Source organism: Photinus pyralis, unplaced genomic scaffold (genome assembly GCF_008802855.1).
Source record: "Photinus pyralis isolate 1611_PpyrPB1 unplaced genomic scaffold, Ppyr1.3 Ppyr1.4_LG6, whole genome shotgun sequence".
Lineage (NCBI taxonomy): Eukaryota > Metazoa > Arthropoda > Insecta > Coleoptera > Lampyridae > Photinus > Photinus pyralis.
In genome coordinates this window covers 11,992,160-12,016,334 of record NW_022170663.1, presented here as the reverse complement: position 1 = coordinate 12,016,334, position 24,175 = coordinate 11,992,160, and the positions used below count along the sequence as shown (strand labels likewise).

Below are 24,175 nucleotides of genomic sequence, written 5' to 3'. Positions count from 1 at the left end.
GAAAGGTTTAGTAGTGGTCGTACACAATGTAAATACTTTCGGAGATTTAAAGGCACCCTAACCGTTACACGAATTTTAAATGGACGTTGCACAACTCAGCCGGCTGCTAGAAAAGTTCGTTGAAGTTTCTTCGCTTTCAAAGGGATTTAAATAACTATTTTACACTTGCTGTCATTATATCTTCGGAAACCTGTTATACGCAAACCGAAACTTCTCATATTGCGACTACGCCTTTTGGTTTGGACAAGACGCTCTAGTAATTTGGATAGCGAAATCAAGCCAAATCGCATAAAAAAGAAATGGAATAATGTAACAAACGTGAAAGTCTGAATAAGCCGAGAATAAAATGTGAGCTACTGTTCTACAATGAGCTTTGTCCACCTGTCCATCCACGTGTCGATCTTTTTAGTATTAAGAAAACTGTACGTCATATAGTGTTGCATAGAGACATAACATTTACTTTCTTTAAGCTCTCTTAATCTTTATAAAAACGCTATATCCCAATTCCCAAATGACTCTATAAGAAAGTAAAAGTTTGACGTGAGTAGGGAAAAGGTTGAGGAGATTATCCATTGTTTGTTGTTGCATTTCTAAAGATGCTGTTAATATAATAGTAATAAAAAGTTCAGAAATTTAATTTCCTCTGTGTAGTTTAGGAATTACGCAACGTAGCAATATAATAAGAATAAATATAGGTATAATTCTTTTTCCTACGACTCCCTTCGAAAATGACACCCTTCACGAAAGAAAAGCGGTGTGAAAATGTATTTCATTCACTTCTCAACAAATGCGGCGCCCATGCACTTTTTCTTTCTGTTAAGATTTCGCGCAAGAGAAAACAAATCGCATATGCATTCCACTAAGTGTAGTGTAGTAGTGTCGTTTACAACGCTATTTTTCTATCTCATTATATTATTAGTTTAGCAATAAATATTTTTTTATAATTTTATTTGATGTTTATAGTAGTGCAGGCGCTGGATGGCTTTGAGTGTGCAAAAACCGAGGACCGCATTCTGCCAATTGATCCCAGTTCAGAAAAGTTTGTAGATTAATAATTCGGATGTTGCCGGAACACCTCTTGGTCCAATTTTGTGTTATATCCCCTCCGCTTGCGCCGAGAGTAAGTTGCCTGAGTGCATGTTATATTTCTATCCTGATGATAATTTTGTGACAATTATTGTTTTTTTTTATGATTAACCATAATTAAAGTTTGGCAAATGAAATAAAACAGAAATGATGAATAAAGAATTCATAAATTAAATAGGTACACGAGAAAAATCAATAATCTTCCAAAAAATGCAAATATATCGATATGAGAAAATGTGAAAAGAGCGTCGACATTGTCCTTGTTAGATATCATATCAAGCACATCATATATTTGCAAAAGAAATTGCATTAACAATTATTTACACGTCAATAAAAATAATATATAAATATAACGCAAACTCACAAGTACTTGCAAGGAAGACGAATATATAGCAGCAACAAATATGATAATATAACTTTAAAATATAAAATTTGGACGCAGAAGGATGTTACAGGAAATTTTCAAAATGGGAACTGGCTCTCGAAATTGAAAATAACCACAAACACGCGACAGAAGACGTTTTAAATTTGAATACTACAAAAATTAATATTGTTAATGGAATGGCACTTGTTCAGTGAATTCAATTAAAAAAAGTTCAACACCTTTGGCGATTTTCTGAGGCGTTCTTCAAAAAAATCTGTAACATTTTCTTGCAGCTAAATATAATAAGACGAATTGATGATATTTCGATAAAAACTTTAGTCAACTTTACGTAGTAAAGGTCAAGAGATTAAAAATTTTGTAATTTCAAATGATCGCACAAAAATGCCAAAAATTGTAATAATTTCTTTTCAAACCCTGAAAATAAATTAGATACAGCTCGTTCGAATGCTCTGTACTGCCACTCCTAGATATACACAAGTACAAGAAGATCGCGATCTATATATCTGTGGAGGATTTGATGATCCAACGAAATGTTTCAAGGCTCTTCATAATTTGAAGTACCTGACTTGAATATGAACTATTTAAAAGCCGATTCAGGGATGTTTTATAGCATATTTCACGCAGTAAAAACCCAATCTGCTCACATCATAATCCTTAGCCTGATACAGATGGTTTCATCCTAGGAATCTATTTCTGGAAGAAGCTCGCTCTACTAGGTTGTTTAGGTGTATGGTTTGAATGTTCTTATGACTTATATAAGAGGAAATACATTTCAGGATGTCATTTGGCTGCTCAATCTCTTGGCGAAAACATTTGTCGTATTTTGCCATCATTACACTCTCTGATTCAACTAGCAGATTGGGTTCGAAACAGTTTACAAGCTGCATCGTTGAATTTTGTACAGAAAGCTCTTTACCTTTTTTGATAACTTATGTTAACATTTGCTTTTTCGTATGAAATAATTTTTTTTGTCAACAGTTCTTGTTTGTATTTCAATTATTTTATATTGTTGTAACAATTGACTAGCTATGTTAATCTTTAAACATAAGAAGCAACTGGATATTGTCATTAAAATAGTTCCAAAGCATAATTTGTTCAGTCTATTTACTTGATATCTAAAGAGGTGGGATATAAAAAATAATTGGACCAACAAAGCTACTGGCAACATCCAGAATTATATTCTGCAAGCTTTTCAGAGTTCAAAACTATTTACAGAATGCGGTCCTCATATTTTGCACACTCAAGTCTATCTAGCGCCCGGTCTATATATATATATATACCTACCTAAATACCGTCTTCTCGATAAATGTCAAACGGTTTATTTTTTACTACAAAAGATGTAAAATGTAAGTAGGTTAAAAAGTGAGTGGTAAGAGAAATACAATATTTAGCTTGAAAAATACGTCCCGAAATGCACCAGAACTTATGTTTACAGTCTGTAGAATGATGGAGGCAACGGAATTATCTAGGTTTTTGAGTATTCTCTTTCCTCTTTTGTAAAAATATTACGAATTAAATAAGAATGAAGCAGAGCAGAGGACACTTTTTAGACACAGGGATTTCCAAAGTGGTAGATATCGACCCTTGAGGATCGAAATGGGTTTCCCAGCGGTCGACATATGCGGATTTTAGGGGTCGAGGGTTCTAAAAATCGACCCCTCATTAAAGTGGTGGTCATTTTGTGATCAAAATTCAAAGCTCTTTAAATTTTCTACAACTTTACTTCCAAAAAATGCATCGTTTTCCAGCTACGGGATCAAAAACCTCACGCTTTCGGTCCAACTTTTCCTCTAGCTCAGCGTTCACCAAGCGGTAGTCTTTTTACTAAACAAATATTATTTTTAGGTTTTTTAAGGTAACCTTTATACTTAAATTACCTATACCAAATAATTTTGCTGTTCTTTGATGCAGTATTAAATGAAATGTACATTTTATTAAGTAAATAACATATTTTTTGTTTGATGGTCCGTGAGAATTAAAGCGTTGGCGACCGCTGCTAGCTTATTACCTGTTCACTTTTATCGTACAAGTGGATTGTTGTAGGTAGATATAATTAATTTCCTTCAAGAATCATTTACATGTGTGTGTGTCCATCGTCACGTCCTTTCCAAATTGCCTGTAGTGCCAAAGGAACTGTTTTAACTCTCCACCAATCCTCCTCACGGAGAGGATGTACGTCTGAATTGGAAACTATCTTCGCTCACAAAATTTCACTTCTTCCATTTGGTTACGGGAATGGCCCCAATTCGTATATTTAATGCAGAGTCTTATAGGAACTTTTCTTTAGTAATTATTATTGTGCTGATGGTGAAAATAACTAGAGAGCAGTGGCGGAACAACGTAGCCACGGGCCTGTGTGCGAAATTTTTTGCTGAGCCCCCATTATGATACGAGGTATTAATAACAATATTAATTTAAGTATGACTTTTGGCTTAAAAAAAAACCAATTGATAAGTATTTATGTTCCTGAACCTGAACATAGAAAAATATGAGGAAAAATATGTGCGCAAGTACAAATTAACAACAATGTGTTATAAATTTCATATAGGTACCTACGCATAAAGCGTTGATTGAAAAATTTTCATTCAACGGTATAAGTAACAAAACTGAAACAAAATCAAAAATATATTTTCTGAATTAATATGGTAAAAATCAAATAACAAAATGTTGGAAATATTTCAACAAAATAACAAAAAAGAAAAGCCGCTTAAATATTTGCGTATAGTATTCGGCGGATTCAGCGTTTACGCTTATCATTTCCTCACGATTTAGAAAATTGAATCTTACTTTCTCAGTGAACTTTTACTATTCAGAAAGTCATTCGTTCGGTTATAGTGTTATCTCATGACTCTTAACAATTTATATAGCTAATTTTGTTGTACCCTTGAAGTTATGTGCCTATTTTAGTACAAAAAAAATGAAATTTAGTACATTACAAATTTAGTACGTTAACTTCAAAACCAAAAAGGCACACACGGTGAGCACAGTTGAGGTACAATACATAAATTGATTCATTTTTGGGCTAATGGGGGGGCTAAATGAACCGACCCAAATTGCGTAACTTCAGAAAAGTTCGCCCTTTAATTAATAGATGACTGGAGGAATGACATTTAAATGTAATTTGCACATCGGACCCAAATGGTATAAAAATCCCAGATTCTCACACTTGTGAATTAAAGAACAAACTTGATTCTTGAACATCCACAACATCAAGCAGTTTCTGAAATTAAAAAAACAGGCCCATTCATATTGATACACCTATCCAGGATGCTTTAGAAAATATCGAGGAAAATATCTTCAATATGCTCTTAGTTGAAATGCTTTGAAGATAAATACAAATTAGAATGTACATACTATTATTATAATCTAATTCACAAATTATGATCATAGATAATAATTATGAAATCAATAAGACCCGTTTTTTAATTCTGGAAAATGTGTGTTGCGAATTCTGTCGTGTAAAAAAAGCTATTAATGGAACCAGCTACAATGAATGCACCGTGTATGATTGGCATGAAACGAATTTTGAGCCACTTTTATAAATGACCATAATATGAATATCGCAACACAGTTTCTTAATCATCCGTTAAAACGTCCAAACTTTAATTGAACAACGGCAAATTTAACGGTTACGTACTTTACCGATCACTTAATATAAACATTCATCGATACCTAACAGTAATTTTTGACCTGATAACACTCATATTTTTTTATTAAAACACATTTTTCAATTACATCCTAGTTATTTGAATAATTATTAACAAGGAAAACTGCGTTAGGTAATAATAATTGTTATTAGTAGAAGAAAGGAAAGTAACATGGCATTGTTCTTTCTGTATTGGATTTAAAAATTTTAATATTCATAAATTTTCGCTAATGCCACCGTAAAAGTCCTCGCGTATTAGGCCTATGCGTCCTTAATTTAAATTCGTTTTATCCGCCTTGTTTTATTTTAAAATATTGCTATTGTTGTTCCAGTTTATGCGTCTTTTGTTTGGTATAGATTTACATTTTACAAGTAGCTAAGTAAGACAGCTTCATTATTTATATACAGAGTGTTTTCGTACACTGAACCTCGATAGAGGTAGAAAATGCTACACTTACTTATTATAATTATAGGCAATTTTGGGATTTTTTATTGGCATTGGGTCAGAAGTATGAACTAAGTATATAAGTGCGTCAAAATCTGTCAGTTTGTTTTTCTAAAAAGCAAAATTCATGGTCAAGTATGCGAACGGAAACAACAAAGAAGCAGTTTTTCTGGATGTGTTGTTGAGAGAGTATGAAGCAACCCTGTACATGCGACACGAGTTATGAGTTCTTATACTTTTACAATTAAATTTTAATTTCGCCTACCGAATTGATTGAATTTCGCAATTTGCTTTGTTTCCGATTAATCAAAATTCGCCTCATTTTGGCGTAAAGAATTTTTCTCAATCTCGCCGTATACCTTTGGCTTTTATACGCGCGTCTAACGAGCAATGAAAATTTTTAATGACATTCGGCATATAATCAAAAGTAGAAAAGAGAACGAATTAATAATTTCATTGAAATCGAAATAGCGTTTATAACATTTAATTCGAAAAGACCACCCCTATTGTTCTAAAATTAACAATTAATTTAAATCTTTTGTTGAATAACAATTATAGTGGGAAAGTAAAAGCGGAATTGATGCGTGTCAAATGCGAAATGTAATATGACGATGATGGAAATGGCGAGGGACCACCCTGAGTGTTAAATGCTACATCCATTAATGGAGACAAAACGTTTCACTTGAATTCAATTTACTTACATCACTTAATTTTTACAATACAGTCTCGTGATTGATATGACTGGAAGTCCATAGGTCATTGACCACGATTCGTAAAGTGCAATTTACGTTATTTGCTAACATGTCCCGCTCAGTGTTAATTTTATTTGCGATTTGCAATTATCACATTGAAATGAATAAAATAGTGCATAAAATGAGCGTATGATATTTCTCATTTAATTTCATTTATCGTGGAATTGTAATTATGTGAGAAATTAAACGTAGTTTTACCTATTCTATACAAATTGTCCCACAGGTAATTTGTTTCAAAATATTCTCTGTGGCAAATCTTCAAAACAACCCCCAGTTTAAGTTTAAGCCCCAAGCTTTGTTACCCATCTTTGGCCCCACAAGTTTCAACTGAATTTTGTGTTTCCGATCGTGTTTCTAGATGGTGTACCTACTACATTACATTGAGGCTCGTTCATTATTGTTACTAAAACTTGCATGTTTGTCATTTCTTAAAATTTATTTGTTACTTACCATATACAGTGTGTTATAAGAGGGTTACCTCAACGTCTATTTTAATTGGCGATATACGATTTGTAGTTGCTTCAAAAATAGTAAAAAAACATAGGTAGGTATAGTATTTGAAAAACAAAAGTTGCATCAAAGGAAAAGGAGCTTTGGCCATTTTTACGCATCTCGAACACACTGTATATGAAAAATCGTAAGTATAAATGAACTTATAACAATAGTTATGGAAAATTATACAATACGAAAACCGATGCGTCAGAAATGAGACAAAAGTAATACATACATACAGTAGAAAACGCAACTAAAAACATGTGGGGTCCCTTAACCCTAGTCGGTAGGTACGATAGGTAAAATTAAAGAATTTTCCAATTTTTTTCAGGGTCAACAATGAAACTTTTTCATTCAATTAACCTAGTGCCCAAATAAGAAAAAGTCATAAAAATCATAAACTTCTGTTGCCAAAAATAAGGGTGCCATATACATTTAAGTTTTAAATGTGGCCAATTGAGCCCTCCTGGAGTTTCTAGTGTTAATGTAACGTCCTTCTACTTAAATTATACACGAACCCAGAAAAAAAGTACCTCGTTTAGAAAGTAGCATAATTCGCTTCGTATTTAACCGTTTTTAGAAATTACGGTCTCAAAAATAATACGGAGGCACAAAAAATTCAAATAAGTGCGTTTATTCGTCATTGCTTCCATAAAGTGTCTATAATTTACCACCCTGACAAACGTAGGCCCCTCACTATAACCCCATTTTTGATATTACAATTTTTTGCAAAGGTACTGTTAAAAAATTTCTATTTATTCTCCAATTTCATAAGAAAAATACATTGCCCTAACGTGCACTTCCACTTTTGGTCACCTTTTGGATAACTGTCCCGGAGCAAAAGGTTTAATACTCTCATTCTTAGTCATTGCACACAATTAGCTGTACGCAGTAGACGTTTTTACTAAATAGGTCCTAGCCAGCTTCTCAAATATTACCATAGAAAGACACTTAGGCAAAAAGGATTTGGTTCGTTAAAAAAACAGTCTAGAACCCAGGAAGGCGTTTCTCGGACTGAGTCGATATCTTTGATACGTTTTTTTCCCCACTGAGAATGACTGGACGGTTGTTAGTCAGATGTGGATGTGGGGAGGATTGGACGACATAATACCAGCCCTCCTGCAATGAGGACTGCATCTACCTAGTGAGATTATGTACGGGTTGTATCGCTTTCAGATACAGACCTAAACAATGGAGGGGGTAGGAAATTGTCTCTATTTTTCTCAAACACTTGGTATAGAAACAAAAATCCTTTTCCTTGTAATTCCATTGAAACAGAACGAAAATACGCTTCACGATTTTTGTGTTTTTATGTGCTTAGAATAGACTCTGAAACAATATTTCAAAAATTTAAAAAAATAATTTTGTGCAATAAATTTGAACGAAAAGAAAATATTCCCCCGAGGGAGAAGTATGCGCGAATTAAAGTGTCGACAGGAAGTTCACGAGCGAACAAACTGAAATGCTTAAAAAAATCTAAAAATTTTACGGGTCGTTTATTTATTTAATCCCCTACGAAGTTCAAACTATTACATTAGCGTTGGTTGAAATTCCTAGCCCGTTAATTAAAGAACTCCCATTGCAATTAAAGATAATGCAAGGACGTTGCGATCACGTAAGGCCAGGTCAAGTATTAATTGTGCACTGTGGAGCTTCTTGCGGCACGTTAATTTTTGAAAAACACAACTTGTGTTATTCGTTCTAACAGCACAGAGAATAAAATTTGACACATACTTTTTTAAAAAAATCCCTGGAGATCACGATCATAGAAAAATTAAATTTTCAAAAATCCGAATTTTCTTTAAAATCCAATGTTTATTGGCATAACACGCACAAAAAATGGTCCAAAATTTAAATATTGAAATTTCTTCTAGCACCCCCTTTTAATTATAAGCATCCCTTGAAAATTTTAAATTAAAAAGGGGCCCGTGTGGCAGCTTGTTTGAAAGAGACTTTAATCCTCTGTTTAGTACTGTACATTTTTTGAAGAAAATTAATTTTGAAGATTTTGATTACGTATGTTCCCGTCAAAAACCATCGAAGAATGTCACATTTATTATTATTTAGAATATTTTTCAATATGCTTTTACAGTTTAATCGAAAAATATATAGCATTCTCTACTTAGGAGGACGTTAAAAAGAGTAGGACCTAAGGTACGTACCTATGGCAGATTTTATGACAACAGGCATACAAGGTGACTCAAGTGTTAATCGAGCGAGCAGCATCGGTTTATGTAATAAAAAGTTTCATGATTTTTATTGCTTAGAAGTAGAAAAATAAGACTCACTCCGCCATATACATTATTGCAAAATCAGTAAAATTTCACAATAATTGCGCAAAAGTTTGCACAACTCTAATTTGAATGGGGGAGTGAGGGGGGGGGGGGGGATGTAGTACCTATTTTTGTGGGAAAAAAGGAAAATACTGTAACAAACTACGAATTCATACTTAACTTTTTTAGTGTAGCAAAAGAATTAGGGTAGAAAGTACTTGGAAAGCTTACCTGATCGCCCATGTCGTAACCGTTACTTTGAAATGTCTGAGGAACACTGAGCGCAACGTCCAAATTTTCAGTTCTCTGTAAAGAAAAACGCATACGTTAGCCTTACGTACAAAATGAACTATTAACTAGAAAATCAATAAGCAACCCTCAGTGTAATAACACGAAAACTTTCCAATATGTTGCATAGTTAAGTCTGAGAAACAAAATTGTTTGCTCCTCTCTCGGTTAATTGAATGAAAAAGTTGGGCAATATATTAAACGCGCAAAGGTAATTTAATATACAAGATGCGACAGACGTATAAAGTAATTATACCAATACAACTTTACGGTGGATGGGTTTAATTCTAATGAGAAAACTGTCAATATTTATTTAAATAAATCAGCGGGTATACTCGAATTTAATTAATTCCAGTGGAAATATGATAGTTGACTAATAACATTGATGTTTATTTATGTCTACCAAATGAAATCGGTTTCCGAACTTCCAACAGAAACTATGTTTACGTTTCTAGGGCCCAATAAAAGTATCGGGAATATAAAATAAAAGCAGTTAAGCTTTGGCGTTTAACCCGCAAAGGATTTGTATCCCCAAAGCTAAGACAGAAATGATAAAATCTCGTGAAGGGAAAGAACAACACGAAATAAATGCGTACCTATCCGATTTAAAATACAGCGTACCGATTATGTATGGAATATAGTATATATCTCGGTAAATAACGACTGTGTATAACATTTTTCTATATAAAAGTTGTTTAATATTTTATTTCCCATAATAAGGCAGCATTCAGTTGTTTTTTGGTCTCGGAGAAAACAAATGAATAACTAAAAACAATTTATTTTTTTAAAATAACAATGTACCCTTTCATTACGCTCATTTGATAGAGATATTTACTATGATATTCTATTTCCTTATTTTAACACATTTAAGGAAATTCACGGTTCTCAGCTTTCAGACTAAGCGATGCAGGAATAACACGATAGTATGAATATAATGCCGAAAATGTGAAAGTTCTACGATAAGTACAAAATTCCACATGTAAAAGATTCAAAAAAATTCTCACAAAAAATCGTATATTTATAATAATACAGAAATGAAGGTGCAAAATTTGATTTATTCGAGAATTTATCAAATGGTTAACGAATTTCATTTTTATGGTTTATGGCACTCGATTTTTCATAAAAAAAACACCCGCCGGCATGATATGAATTTTAGCCCGGTTACCACGTAAAAAACTGCGTTGCTAACTAACAGAGGATGACATCTTTCTTGATTCAACGCAAATCGACTATAAAACATCGTGAAGGAAGTTTTTATTGGTACAGATTTATACATATAGGTACAGAAATGTGTTAATTTTAAAACTATGTTAAATTTCGCTCTTTTACGCCGAATTTGGGGCTCTACAACTGTCATGCGTAAGGTTTTTCATTTGGAGTACCTTACTTACTTCATTTTTCTGCTACGATCTTTGACGATCGATGATTTTATGTGAGATGCTCTGTTTTCGAGTTAGGTATAAGCGCAAACTTAAAAAGTGTACATATTTCATGGTTTTTCGTTCCCAAAAGTCTTAAGAGCTCGTTCAGATTAGTCAGAAATTAAAATTTAATGTAGGGTGGATAGAATCAGTTATCATCCGATTTGAGTTGGCACTTTGAAATTTAATTTTCTGCATGAATTACGACCTAATTAGAAACTTACAAGAGTATCTTTGCACAAGAATTTTGAGCTTGAGCCAAAATAGCAAGCTTAGTTTCTGTCGTCATTTCCATGTAAACAATATTGCATTCTGTTCTGAACTTCATTTTATTTCGCGATCAGCGTCCAATTTTTGGTAAAAATGACAGATGCGATGAATTGAATGAGTTTTAAATGATGAATCAGACAACTCATCAAGCCACTTAACGGTCTAACTTCTGGGAAATGATTCACAATTAATAAAATACATAAGCGAAATTTATAAACAATTTAGAAAGATTCGAAGGTGAAGATTTGAAAAGCTTCTGCTTATAGTTATAACTAACTCGTTTGTTGTTTAAGGGATATCAGCAAAAAAGAGCCTACAATTCAAACATAGTGATTCCTGAATTGGATTTCAAGTAGGAATGGTAGTAACCAGGGGCGGACTGGCCCGGGGGGCGGGTGGCGATTGCCACCTGGCCTGTACGTCATAATGGCCCGTTGGAAATTTATAAGTATGTGCTGTATTTAGTTTCTTGCACTATTATGACGTTTCTCTAATTGGGGTTGATGTTAGGTTGTTAAAAAATTAAAAAATTCTGTTTTAATTGAAGTGTTTTACAATGAATTTATCATTTTTTGTCGTAGCATGAAAGTGCTGAAATACAATGATAGGCGCCGCGCCTCGTTTGGATTGTATATTTTGTTACTTTTAATTATCAGCTGCAATTAAAAAAAAACTGTATTGTAATTGATTTCCGAAAAAGGAGTACCTTAAAATGAAGCAAAAAATGTTTTTGTGGTGCACCGCAGAGCTACCCCCCGCCACCTTCAATACTACACTAACACTTTAATGGCCCGTAACCTATGCAATTCCACCTGGCCCGCCCCTGACTAGAAACCAATTTCGAAAGAAAATTCAAAGGGCTGTAACTTTTGAACTAGAAGCCCAATCTTGGAACTGTTTGAAATTATGGATTCTACAGGCCACATTCTATAAGAAAATTTTTTCCGGGTCGATCTGAGACAATTTTTTTTTCGGGCCTCAAAAAAAGGCAGTGTATAACCTTCCTTTTTTACCAAAAATCGACTACACCAAAATTTCTCGGGAGAACACTTTTTCTTATTAATTTTGGTGCGTAGAATCCAAAACAATTCGTACTTTTTCGATCGGACGTCTCAATCAAAAGTTATGGACTAGAAACAGGGGCGGACTAAGTAACTGACTACGTATGGCACAATTTAGAAAGGGTATAACAGTAAAAAATATTTTAACGTTTGTTAGTGGAAAGAATTGCCATAGAGATAAAAAAACACTGATTACATTTGTTGCATTCCTGTTGAAAATATGTGACCACCCATCCCTCGTCCGCAGATCCCCACTCAACACAAACCCCCTTCCTCAATCTCCCATACCATCCCAACAACCTGCCTACATTACCCTAGGCAAATCTTCCACACCACCACCACAGCACGCAGATCACCAATCGCTAAATAGGTACTTCAAAATTCAAATCTCCTCCCACACCACCACCTACGCAGCCTACAAGACGGGCTCGCACCCTTCCAAGCTCCCCTTCCACAAATATTCAGGACAGGCGACCTATTCCTGAACTATGACAAAAGATGCATATACGAGATTTGAGGCCATTTTTGGTTACAAGCGTATACAAACTTGTTCCAACGAGATCGAAAATAGGGCGCCCCAGGCTGAAATCTGAAACGTAATGTTCCATATTTTGTTATTGGTATAGATATTACGCCTTTAGGTTTTTTTCACAGTACCTATCGTCATTAATTGCATTAATGGCATGGAAACAGTAAGTCATACTTGATATTGCAGTATAAATCGCTCAAATGCCCAGTATGACCCACTCTAAAGTACACAAATGTGTAAATGTTATGCCGAGGACTGCTACTTATAAAAATAAATGAATATCGCTTTATTTTCGTAAGCACTTTTTAAAATTTTTATTTTGCCACTCGGCTTGCCTAAACTAACAAAGAATTCAAAATTTACTGGGATTCTGAACACACGTGGCCATTCTTTTAAAAACTAGTACAATAATTTTAAATCTAAAAAGAAACCTCAGTTTCTAAAAATGCCCTGCATGTAATGTACCCTGGAACGAATTTAGTGCTCATCAAACAACACAGACGAAAATAGAAACAAAGTGTCACTTACTTTTAGGTACTTGTTCTTTCACGATGTGCAATTGCAATCCTCTACGTTTTATATTTAATAACGTGCTCGAAAAAAATACAAAAAAATAAAGTAATATTTTGTATCACGTTTTTTATATTTAAACAAAGGATCACATTCTGGAAATTTCTCTCTTGAACTAAACCAGCAGGGCCCTTAATAACAATAGAATCAGTCAGACAAAGGGGGCGGAGTTCTTTCGTAAAACAAAATAATTTATTATTGATTGGTTTTACGAGAGTGGTCCGTCTTCTGCTTTTCACTAATTCTATTCCTATGCACTCAAGAATAAGGGCCCTGGCGACCAACAATGTCCTACCTCTCTCCCAGTTTGACTTCAGACCCCTTAGATGCCCCCGTTCAACAAGGGCAACTGCACTCTTGCACCGTCCAACACAGAAACATAGAACCTATCACACACAGGCATCCCAACAAACAAGATTTGCGTACTGCAGAGTTCACGACGACATCGACACCCCATCCGCCAAAGAAATCCTAAAGATCCCTTGCAATAAATCCGTCACACGAGGCCCCTCAAAAAACCCAAAAAGAAATTAAAATTCCCTCTCATAAATCTACACCAACTGCTCAATGACCTACCCCAGGAATTCGAGGAAAGAAACAATTATTTGCTTTCTTTTTTTTTCAGGTAAGGGCCTACGAACCGGAATCCATCACAACCGCCCCCCAAAATCAATTCAACGCTGACTCGAATCTTCATTGTATGCATTGTATTATATCAAATTATTTACTAACCAAGGACTGAAGATGACACAAGTCCTGAGCAGTCCACAATTCCTTCATTACTAACGCCATTATTATTCCATCCCTATTAATTATAATAAATATATTGATTGGTGTAATTTGGTAGGGACAATGAGAGTCCTTGGTTGGAATCAGGGTTTAGGCATGGGCAAATGGGCATCTCTGCAAATATAAAAAAATTCTTAATGTTTTCTCTTTCACGAAGACCAAATGGTGGCTGAGAGTGGAGAAGATGAAAAAATCGTTTACAGATTGTGGCAATTGTGCGGCGAGTGCCGTAATTTATAAATGTGATTGCAGCAATGTTTAGCAGCCTTACGGAAAAACCTTGATAGAAATCAATCTTGAATGTATGTAACATTAAAAGTACAGTCGCTGTGTCGTGGTTAATATCCAGATTTGCACAAAAGATTGTAAAATGAGAAATCGCCACCATAAGGCCAAATTTCAGACAGATTCTAAAGAGGGGTAGAAGAGTCGCTAAAATTTCATGCAATTGATATTCACCGGCAATAGTTCGGGGTGGGTGGTAATAAACAATATCAGTTTTTCATAATAAAGGAATACAACAGCTACAAAGGCATTATTTTTTGCAAGTTGTTGCAATAAATTTTGGAACAATGGGCATTCGCGATCTGCGATAGAACAAAAACAAAAGCGAACTCGTTATGTTTTATTTAGATTTTTAATTTCTGTCGGACAACACGGAGCTAGATTGGATTCCTGAATGCAAGAGTCAGAACCTCGGGCTTTTCGTCCTGCAATGTTTAACCGCATTATTAATTGTTCCATGTCCCGAAATGATGTACGATTTTTCGTTTGAATAGAAACGACGGAATAAAAATTAAATTCCCAATTTAACTACTTTAAAACGGCCACGGTCGTTTCTCCTTATTACACAAACGTCTACAAATTGTTCGAGGGAGAAGGATGGCCGCTTTGAAGCGAAACGTACGAATTCGTTAGGGAATCTGAGTGAAAATTGTAGCATTTGAAAACGGCGAGTCTCTGTTTACTTTTAATCTCTCATTGTGCAAACTCTCGACATTTATTTGTTTTTGTAAAAAATGGAAAAACGGAATATTAATTAAAATTATACGTTTTCCTTGCTTTGTGTAAACTTGCTTGTTTAATTTTCTACTCTGCCTATAATAAATATAAAGATAACAACACACACATACATACAAAATAACGAAAAAAAACCGAAATTTATTACCGAGCGCTACCATAGACAGATACACATTTCGCAATTTCGTTCATTCTATATATTGCATTCTTTAAATGGCAATTAATTAAATTGTATCTACCACGCCTACTCGATTAACTTTTCTTCTTTATCTTAACTCTTTCGTAATAACGGCAGAATTAAATCAATTGGGAGCAATGATGAATGTAAAAGTACGCTCATGCTCACATATCTACCTGTAATTATATCGTAATTAGCTTGATTGGTGAATGGTGCCAGTCAAATGTAAGCCTCACACGAGAATTTGGCGATCGACGAAGGACCCATCAGTAATTGGTTACGTAAGGTATAGGCACGTTATTTTTTGCATCTTCTCAGTGTCAAATTGGAAAGGAAACAACTCTTAGGACCATTTTCGACAATGACAAAGGTGCTAGTGTAAAGCGACACTAATGGATGATCAACCATAGGATAACAAAACTCCAAATATTCTGGTGAAACGGAAGACAAAACGTTGAAAAAAGAATTGCTGTAGCTGAAGCATCAATTACCATTCTACTGTAGCAAAAGCATGTAAAATCGCATGGTGAATGGACGCAAATTAATATTTTTCGGCCTTGCCCTTAAGAAAATGGAAATTAGTAAGCAAAAGTACACTATCGTTTCGTTGACTGACCTGAAGGTGGTAGTTAAGTGTATCGGATCTTAAACGAAGTGTGTAAACACCGCCCGCCGTTGTACAACAACAGAAAACGTCAAAAGCGATCTCGCGTGAAATCGATGCGTCGGGACGCTCGATTTAGTGTTGCGAATTTTCCGACGCAGCCTTTTAAAGTGAATCGATTATACGAAACGTAAATGCGAGGCCGTGAACGGATTGTATACAGTGACGATTATGGAATGTAATAATTGCAACAAAAAAACATATAAAATGTTAACGTTACGCCCCAGTTGCAAACAAAATATAACTTCCGGAATTACGCGATAGCGTAAATATCATTGCACATGCAAAACTGTCACTAAACTCGGGCGAAAAGGTCATAATCTATACGTTATAGGAAAAACCGACGACATCCGGGGGAAGTTATTTAAACATAGACGAAAGTGGATTAAGTATACCTACTTTCCCGGCGGACGTAGATTTGCACCCCTTTGGCAAATGTTTTGATGTTAGAGTTAGTTTCAGCTTTTATTTGGGTAATTATACGTATGAGTTTTTTGTAACAGATCCCGAAATTGCGCTGACTTTATGTTTCCATGACAGTGGTAGTAATACATTATCTGACTACTTTCCCAAATCATTTTACCGGCCGCACCTGTCACTTTTCCACCCACATTTGTCACATTACTAATGTGTAATGACTCCTGTCATCACTGACAGATTGACATTAATCAAAAGGTCCATATGAAAATTGAAATTTTATATTAAAAAAGACGATTTCGTGTAAAATTTAATACAAAAGGCAGTAAAATGATATTACCTGACTCGGAAATTAAAGTACTTGGCCCAAAAGGGCCTCGTACTTGAATATTTCATCGCCAGTAACGTGTCATTGTCCTGAATTTTAAGTGAACAACTATCAATGTAAATGTAATTGTTGTAAAATCATCTGCGGATACCTCTGGGTGTATTCCAGGGCCAGGTGTGGTCCATGACACGGCAAGTGGTTTTATGTATGGAGGCTCTAATACATACTAAATATTTAGAGACCGGAACTTAAAAATCGTTCCGCATTCCGAATTTCTTGAGTTTTCCAAAGATAGCACTCTCCTTCCTAGCCCTTTATATTGTTCGTTTTAATAAATTCCATGAGCTCCTATTTGATACATAACTTGTGAGAGCTCAAAATGTTGTAAAATGTCCAAAACGCTCAAATATAAGAATCAATGTATAAGTAACAAAATTGTAAGGCTTTGAATTTCAAGTGCCAAATGCCTTCAACAATTTTCTTCACATTTTAAAGTCTCCTTTTTCAATTCCTCCGGCCTCCAATACCAAGAATGAGCATGCAGCGACAACCCTCTAACCATTTTCCATTAAATTTAACCCTTTTCAAGTCGCAACAGTTTCCATTCTTCTTTGTTTCGACTAGCGATACTAAGAATAAGCATGTAACAACATCATTCTAGTTATTTTCCATCAAGTTTCACTCTTGTTCACAGTTCTCCACTTCCTCCCCCACCAATACCAAAAATAAATATGTTTGCGACAACCATGTATTCATTCCCTATCAAGTTTAACCCCTCTGAGTCCAGAACAATTATGTCACCTTTTAAAGTCCTGTTTCTCAACTTCTTCGGTCACCAATACCAAGAGTAAGTATACAGTATGGTGCAAATAAACGGAATAAATTCATTATTTCTGGTTGAGTTAGGAATCCGGGAGTTCATCGAGACGAGACAATGGCAAGACGCACAGGACCGGGCACTCACATCGATTGGGCCCGGAGGCGCTGAGGTGCTACTGCCCTTTCCCAAGGCAATTACCAGGAACTTAAAACCATAAGGTTACTGTGGGAGAATCTTGTATTCCATAACCCCCCCCTTCCCATTCCCAGAACTACTGTCTTTTCCCAAGGCAATTACCAGCAAGTTCTTGAAAACTGAACGTTATTTTGGGAGACTCTTATACCGGAAGGGGGTGGGGGGTGTATGGAATGCCCCCAGGTAAACGAAGATCTTATGTTAATGAAAAATCACATTAAATTTCTCTTTTCCTGGGCATTGCATACGGATAAGGTAAACTGAATGTGCTTTTTCATTAACATAAGATCTTCGTGTACCTGCAATACTCCCCAAACCACCCGGTACTGCTTTTCTTTCCGGACAATTCTCAGAAAGTTCTTATAAACTGAATATTACTGTAAGAGAATTTTGTACCGGGAGGTTTGGAGGCCTCCCACCAAAAGAATGATACCATTCAGTGCAAAAACATTCGATTACATTTTCCCGAAGACTACCATGAGAGTGTAGTATGCGATATTTTTATGTCCAGCCATGAATCGCAATTGAAATCTTTTCCGAATTGTGGATTGTGGTATTCCATACCCCCCAGATCACCCGGTACTACTGTCGTTGCCCAAGACAATTATCAAGAAGTTCTTAAAAGCTGATGGTTACTTTGGGAGATCCTTGTACCTTGTACCTTGTACATTAAATTTCTCTTTTCCTGGGTGGTATTCCATACCATAAGATAAACTGAACGTGCTCTTTCATTAAAATAAGACCTTTGTCTACCCCAGATTCCCTCCCGGTACTACTGTCCTTTCCCAGGACGATTACCAGGTACCAAGTTCTTAAAAACGCAATGTTACCGTAGGAGACTTTTGTAGTGGGGGATCTGGGGGGTATGGAATTCCACAGGTACACGAAGTTCTTATGTTAATTAAAAAACACATTAAATTTCTCGTTTCCTGGGTGGTATTCCATTCCGATAAGCTAAACCGCTGTTGCTGTCCTTTCCCGACAATTGTCAGGAAGATCTTAAAACCCGAATATTACTGTGGTAGAATCTTGTACCAGGGGCTCTGCGCCCCCCCCCCCTTCCGAGTTGTGGATTGGTGAAAAATCGCGATTTACCACATTTCGTAGAAATTACGATTTTTTTCACACCTCTGATCGGAGGTGCCACATTTTAAAGTACTACATTTGAAACATTTTGTTACAAAACATTTCAGCCTTGGTTTATGTGAAAAAAAACGTTTGAAATTTCTTAAAACTCAAGTCAAGTTTAAACCAAATTCAATTTTTGACTTTTGTGGCGTTAAATGTACGTAAGTTCAACTTAAATTTAAGCACACCTTTAAGTGTCGAATTCGATACATCTAAACTTAATCTAACTGCTTGTACATCGTTTCGTTTCCACATTTCCAATACACTTTCTACTTTCTACTCATTTCCAAACAACTAGATAATTTCCAATCGTTTCCCAAATCGTCATATCTTATTTGTTTCCAATCTTTTTGGGCCTCCAGATGTGCGAAGCCAACCTCTTTGACGTTTCCCAAGACATTGCTAGGCCGTTGTAAACGTTTCTACCTGTGAAAACTCTCGACGGAGAGTGCTCCAAAAAATCAGAAACAATCACTCGAAAATGATATTTCCACCAATCTCTTCACTCAATACACAAAAGACAAGGTGACGGTTGTCTTAAAGGAGCTTTTAAATATTTGGGATTGTCTCCACCTAAATTCGAAAGGGCGATAGTATAAGCACGAAGTCTTCCCCTACACATTCTAGTCACGGCGAATCAATTTCAATAAGAGTATTTTTTGCGATGACGATATGAATTTTAATGCCACCTTCTTATAAAAGAGCTCCAATTCAACCTTCTACGATGAGTACCTTACCCATGGATTTGTTTCTAATTTCATAGTTGACGATTGGAAGGGATGAAACGAAATTCCATCTAAACACAAATGCAAAACTAAATCGAATCAAATTGCACAATGCAGCACACAAAGCCAAAGTAATCAAGATTCCTCCCCACATCGCAACAAAGAAAAAATGTTAGTTAAGAACCCCTATCGTTGAAAGGGAGGATATGTGATCGAAAAGGGTGCGTTTGTATAAGGGTATTTTTCAGTGGGCGGCGGTGATAAAATTCATAACGAAAACAACAATAAAAAGAAAAGAGAACGGGAATAATTTAAAAACGCTGAATTACAACAAAAACTAATTTCAACTTTTTAATTAAATTTCAAATCTGGTGGAGAGAGCACTTGCGTTGTAAATTAACGTTTTAATAGTCACTGTCTGTTCATGTTCTCAAACTTGCATTTTGCTCGTATAGCGTCCCTTGACAAAATTTATTGCAAATGCACTCACATCCTGCTATTTAAATTCGCCTTTAATCTTTAAATGGCATTAAAAGATTAGTTTGTAAAAGTTCTTGTAGTACAAAATCATAATTGACTTGGCCAAGTACGTGTAGTGAATTTTAAAGTGTACGAGGAGTCGAGCGCGCGTGTGTTGTAGTCGCTGCATTCCTCGAGATGATTGCATTCCGACACTCTTCGTTTCCTTTTCTATTTCTATACATGTAAAAGAGTCTTTTTATCATAAAATCATTACTTTCGCGCAAGTGATTTATGCTGGTTGCAGGTGTTAATTATTCACAGACAGCAGGTTGGGTGGCTCAATGAAGAAATGAAATATTTGCTATCCATAATAATCTTAGATCTTTTTCAGAATTCTCAGTAAAATGGGCGACCCTTATATAATTGTTAACGTTACTTTGATGTTTAGGGTGAGTTTTCATTATAGTTCGTGCCAAATGTCGGCACAATATTGGGTCCATTTCAAAGGGGGATCGGCTAAGGACAGAAGAAGGAAAATTTTGCTAAAGACAGTCTTTCAGGATTGCTGGGAATGGAAATGCCGTGGCGATACATTACAGAAGAAACAACCGAGAGATTGTAAGAAAAGAAAACTTACATTTACAACAAATCTGTAAAAGTCTCATGAAATCCCTATAAAACTCTTAAATATTGACCTTCTAAGAAATGGACGTTTTGAACATAAAATTGAAAAGAACGTATCGAGTTTCATAAACCGGAAAATTGCTCCTGGATATTCGCTCCCTAATACTTGTTAATTCGCCCCAATAAATTTTCTTGCAAGAAGTTGTCACCGGGAAATACTTGCCCGAAGAACGACCCTTGCTATCGAGAAAAGCCCGACGAACAGCGTGCAATGTGCTACTTTTAGCGCGTTTCCACAAACATAAAAAATGCGCTATTGTGTCCACTTTGCCCGTCCGTCTGTCCGTTCCTGCGGCTGTGTCGCTACTAGATCTTTATCTTAAGAGCTATTGTTTTACTTTTAGGCTCGTTATGGCATCGAGGCTTGCACCAAGGAAGGAATTTTTTCTGCGCCACTTACGAAAAAAGTTATAAGAAAACACCATGCAGCTGCGTCAAACAAAAGCCGGCCAAGATTCTTTAGGAAACATCTAGCATCCATGCCCATCGGACCTACGGTTTCCACCGTAAAACCAACAAAACCCAAAATCATGAATTAGATTTATATATTTGTTGCGTGTTTTTCGGCCCTTCCCGCAGCTGCTCCAGTTTGTTTTGATGCTGCCTGAATGTAGCTGGGTGCGATTATGTCAACACAAGTGGCAAGACCTATCGCCAGTCCAAGGAACTAAAGACATAGAAAAACCATTAGGCTCTAGGGCACAGGGAATGTTTACAGTGTGTAGAGAGGTATTTTCTGTGATGCCGTGATTTGCATCTGGTCAGGTGTTGATAAAAGGTTATTATCGAACAAACCATGTCACGTGCGAAATAAACGATGCATGTGTTTGTACAGTTCTGTCGATGTAGATGGAATTTCGAGTCCCGTCAGGAATTACGAAGTTGATTCTATTAAAGAAGGTGGTTTTTGCTTAAATAGGAAGAATGAACGGTAAACGGGGCTCTTTTGCGTTATTTTGAAAGAGAGCGTAATTGTCGGTGACGCTAATTTTGGTACCAGTAATCGAGCCGACTATGTAATTTTTTTCACTACTAGCGCCTGATGACATGATTATTAACCTTTTTTCCACTTGTAAAGTAGGCTTTCTCGGCATTTGTTCAAAGTGGTTAATAATGTGCAAGGTTAGTATATTACAGGTTGCCTCGTAACTGCAATAATGGGGATCCAGTCGTCTGCTAGTGACGTCACTGGTAGCTACTCAAATTTCGTTATCTTGTCATTGTGACATACGCGTAAGGTTATAAATACTGAACCTCCTGTAATACCTGTGCATTAAGAATATTATTAAAAGGGTTCCGGAATTCTTTGACAAACGGAAAGCTGCCAGCTGCCAGTATGTGGACATTTCCTTTGGAAAAGGCTACAGAGCTTAAAAATGAAAATGATGTTTTAGGGAAAAATAAGACACCGGTCAAATTTTTTGACGGAACTCACATCTTATTTAGTGCTTGACGGCCGGCAGAAGATGAACGTGTTTAAAACTGACCGAAGCAGGAGAATCATATGGTCTCGTTGATATCGCCTATCTCATCTACAAATCCAAAAGTAAGTGTAGAAACGATATAAACTACGTTAAGAGAATTGGAAGAAAAATGTGACCACGCGATGGATTGTTAGATGAAGCTGTTTCACTCAACGCTGGTACATCAGACGAAGGCTGTATTATATAACGATTTATATTTACTAAATTTTAAAATATAAAACTGAATATTTGTGTTTCGCTAGTTAAAAGATTGAAACATCATGAAAGAACTGTAAACAATAGCATTGCTGCATGATCGTTTAAATCGTGGGATACCAGTGACGTATTCGCGCCTCGATTGCTATTGGTCGACAGTTACGAGGCAACCTGTAATATACCAACCTTGAATAATGTGGACATTATTAACTAGTAGTCAATAATGAGAACGGTCACGCTGTCACTTTTAGAAAACACAACCCGAAATTTCGCTCAATAAACGTTTGAACAAGTTCTCTAAAATGAATAATTGCCACCATCCACCATTTCCAGAGAAATTACATACCTAAAATTATCACATTTTGAAAAAATTCGAACGAAATAACTCTTTTCAAATATCTCAATGACAGACCAAAATACGGCCTGTTTGACTTGTACTTCTACGTACTTGATTGACATTAATAAACAAAAAATTCTGTCCAACCGTTCATTTTCTTATCAATATAATATGTTAATTTAGAGGATTTAAAGTACTAGTAGTGAAAAAAATAGTATATATACCACGGTAGAGAAGTCTATTATTGCTATAATACTGTACTTCTCTACCTTGATATATAATGTACTATTAAAAATAATAAACTTAATAGTCCTTGTGTTAGTTAAATAAAGTGGCAACACGTTTAATGTTGTGCATAAAGTTTTACACACGAAATTTCGAGTTTAAAATCATGAACCATCGATCTTGTGATGGCGGTGATATGCATTAAGCAGTATTCTTCTGCATTTGGCCAAAATTTAAAACTAGCATCTTGTAGAGGGAAAAAAGTGGCCTTAGATGTGTCTTTTATTTTGAAATATCTTTTTAATAACTTAGGTAAAAAATAAAAACCTTTTGCAAAATGTTATTTGTTTCAGGATATCTCCCAAAGTGGTCGGATTTTTTTTAGTTTCAATTAAGCATCAAAATACTCAACTTTGCCAAACTTAAAGTACCTACCTATCTCTCAGTTTATCCGAGATTCCCATGGTGGTCCTCAAATTTGGATCAGCCTGTATATCGCTTCTTACAAATTTCACTTACAATTGAGAGAACAATTGAAATAGCTAATAATGTACAGGGTGTTCCAGTTAAAAAACGCAATTTTGGTTTGCCACGCCTTTATGACCAACCATGCATAAATACAATCATTATTTCTTAACAGACATTGAAGAACTTCAAAACTTTTTTCGATATCTTGTATACAGGGTGATTCCTATAGTACCTGCCACCGTTTGGGAGCGTATAGGGGGTGCCTAGGGGAGTATTTTGATATAGGACACTTGGGGTCGGAAATCTAAAACAAGGGCGCCAGAACCAAATTTATCTTCTGGAATTTCACGCCTGTATGTAGGCAACCCAACCGACCGACGTTTCGCGCGGAGCGATGCAGAGCGAGTTAGCGCGAGGAAGCGACATGGGAGGGAAGGAGGGAAAACGACAGTCAAAAGCAATAACGTTTACAAGTGTTCAACGTGGCCACCGTTGTTCTCAATGCACTTCCTACATCTAGCCAACTATTATTATACTATTGCCATAGTGTTTATTCACTTGATACGCGTCGTTGCAGACGGGATTTCGTGGGTTTAAACAAAATTCTGATCAAGTGTCAGCCACACATCGCCGCCTGAGATCGCTCCGTGTGCACCGCCGGCCGGTTGGGTTGCCTACCTACAGGCGCGAAATTCCAGAAGGTAAATTTGGCTCTGGCACCCTTATTTTAGATTTCCGACCCCAAGTGTCCTATATCAAAATACTCCCCTACGCACCACCTACACGCTCCCAAACGGTGGCAGGTACTATAGGAATCACCCTGTATTTTCCCCAGGTG

The 24,175-nt window shown here is 35.9% G+C and overlaps 1 protein-coding gene across 4 annotated transcripts in view; it reads right to left on the bottom strand.

Moving 5' to 3' along the window:
- Positions 1-24,175, bottom strand: part of LOC116173717 (TOX high mobility group box family member 4-A-like) — a 103,560-nt gene that overhangs the window by 7,162 nt on the left and 72,223 nt on the right. For all 4 annotated transcript variants that reach the window (XM_031491375.1, XM_031491377.1, XM_031491378.1 and 1 more), the window contains one exon: positions 9,311-9,385. In XM_031491375.1, the coding sequence (XP_031347235.1) occupies positions 9,311-9,385 (75 nt within the window). The remainder of the gene's footprint in view (positions 1-9,310; positions 9,386-24,175) is intronic.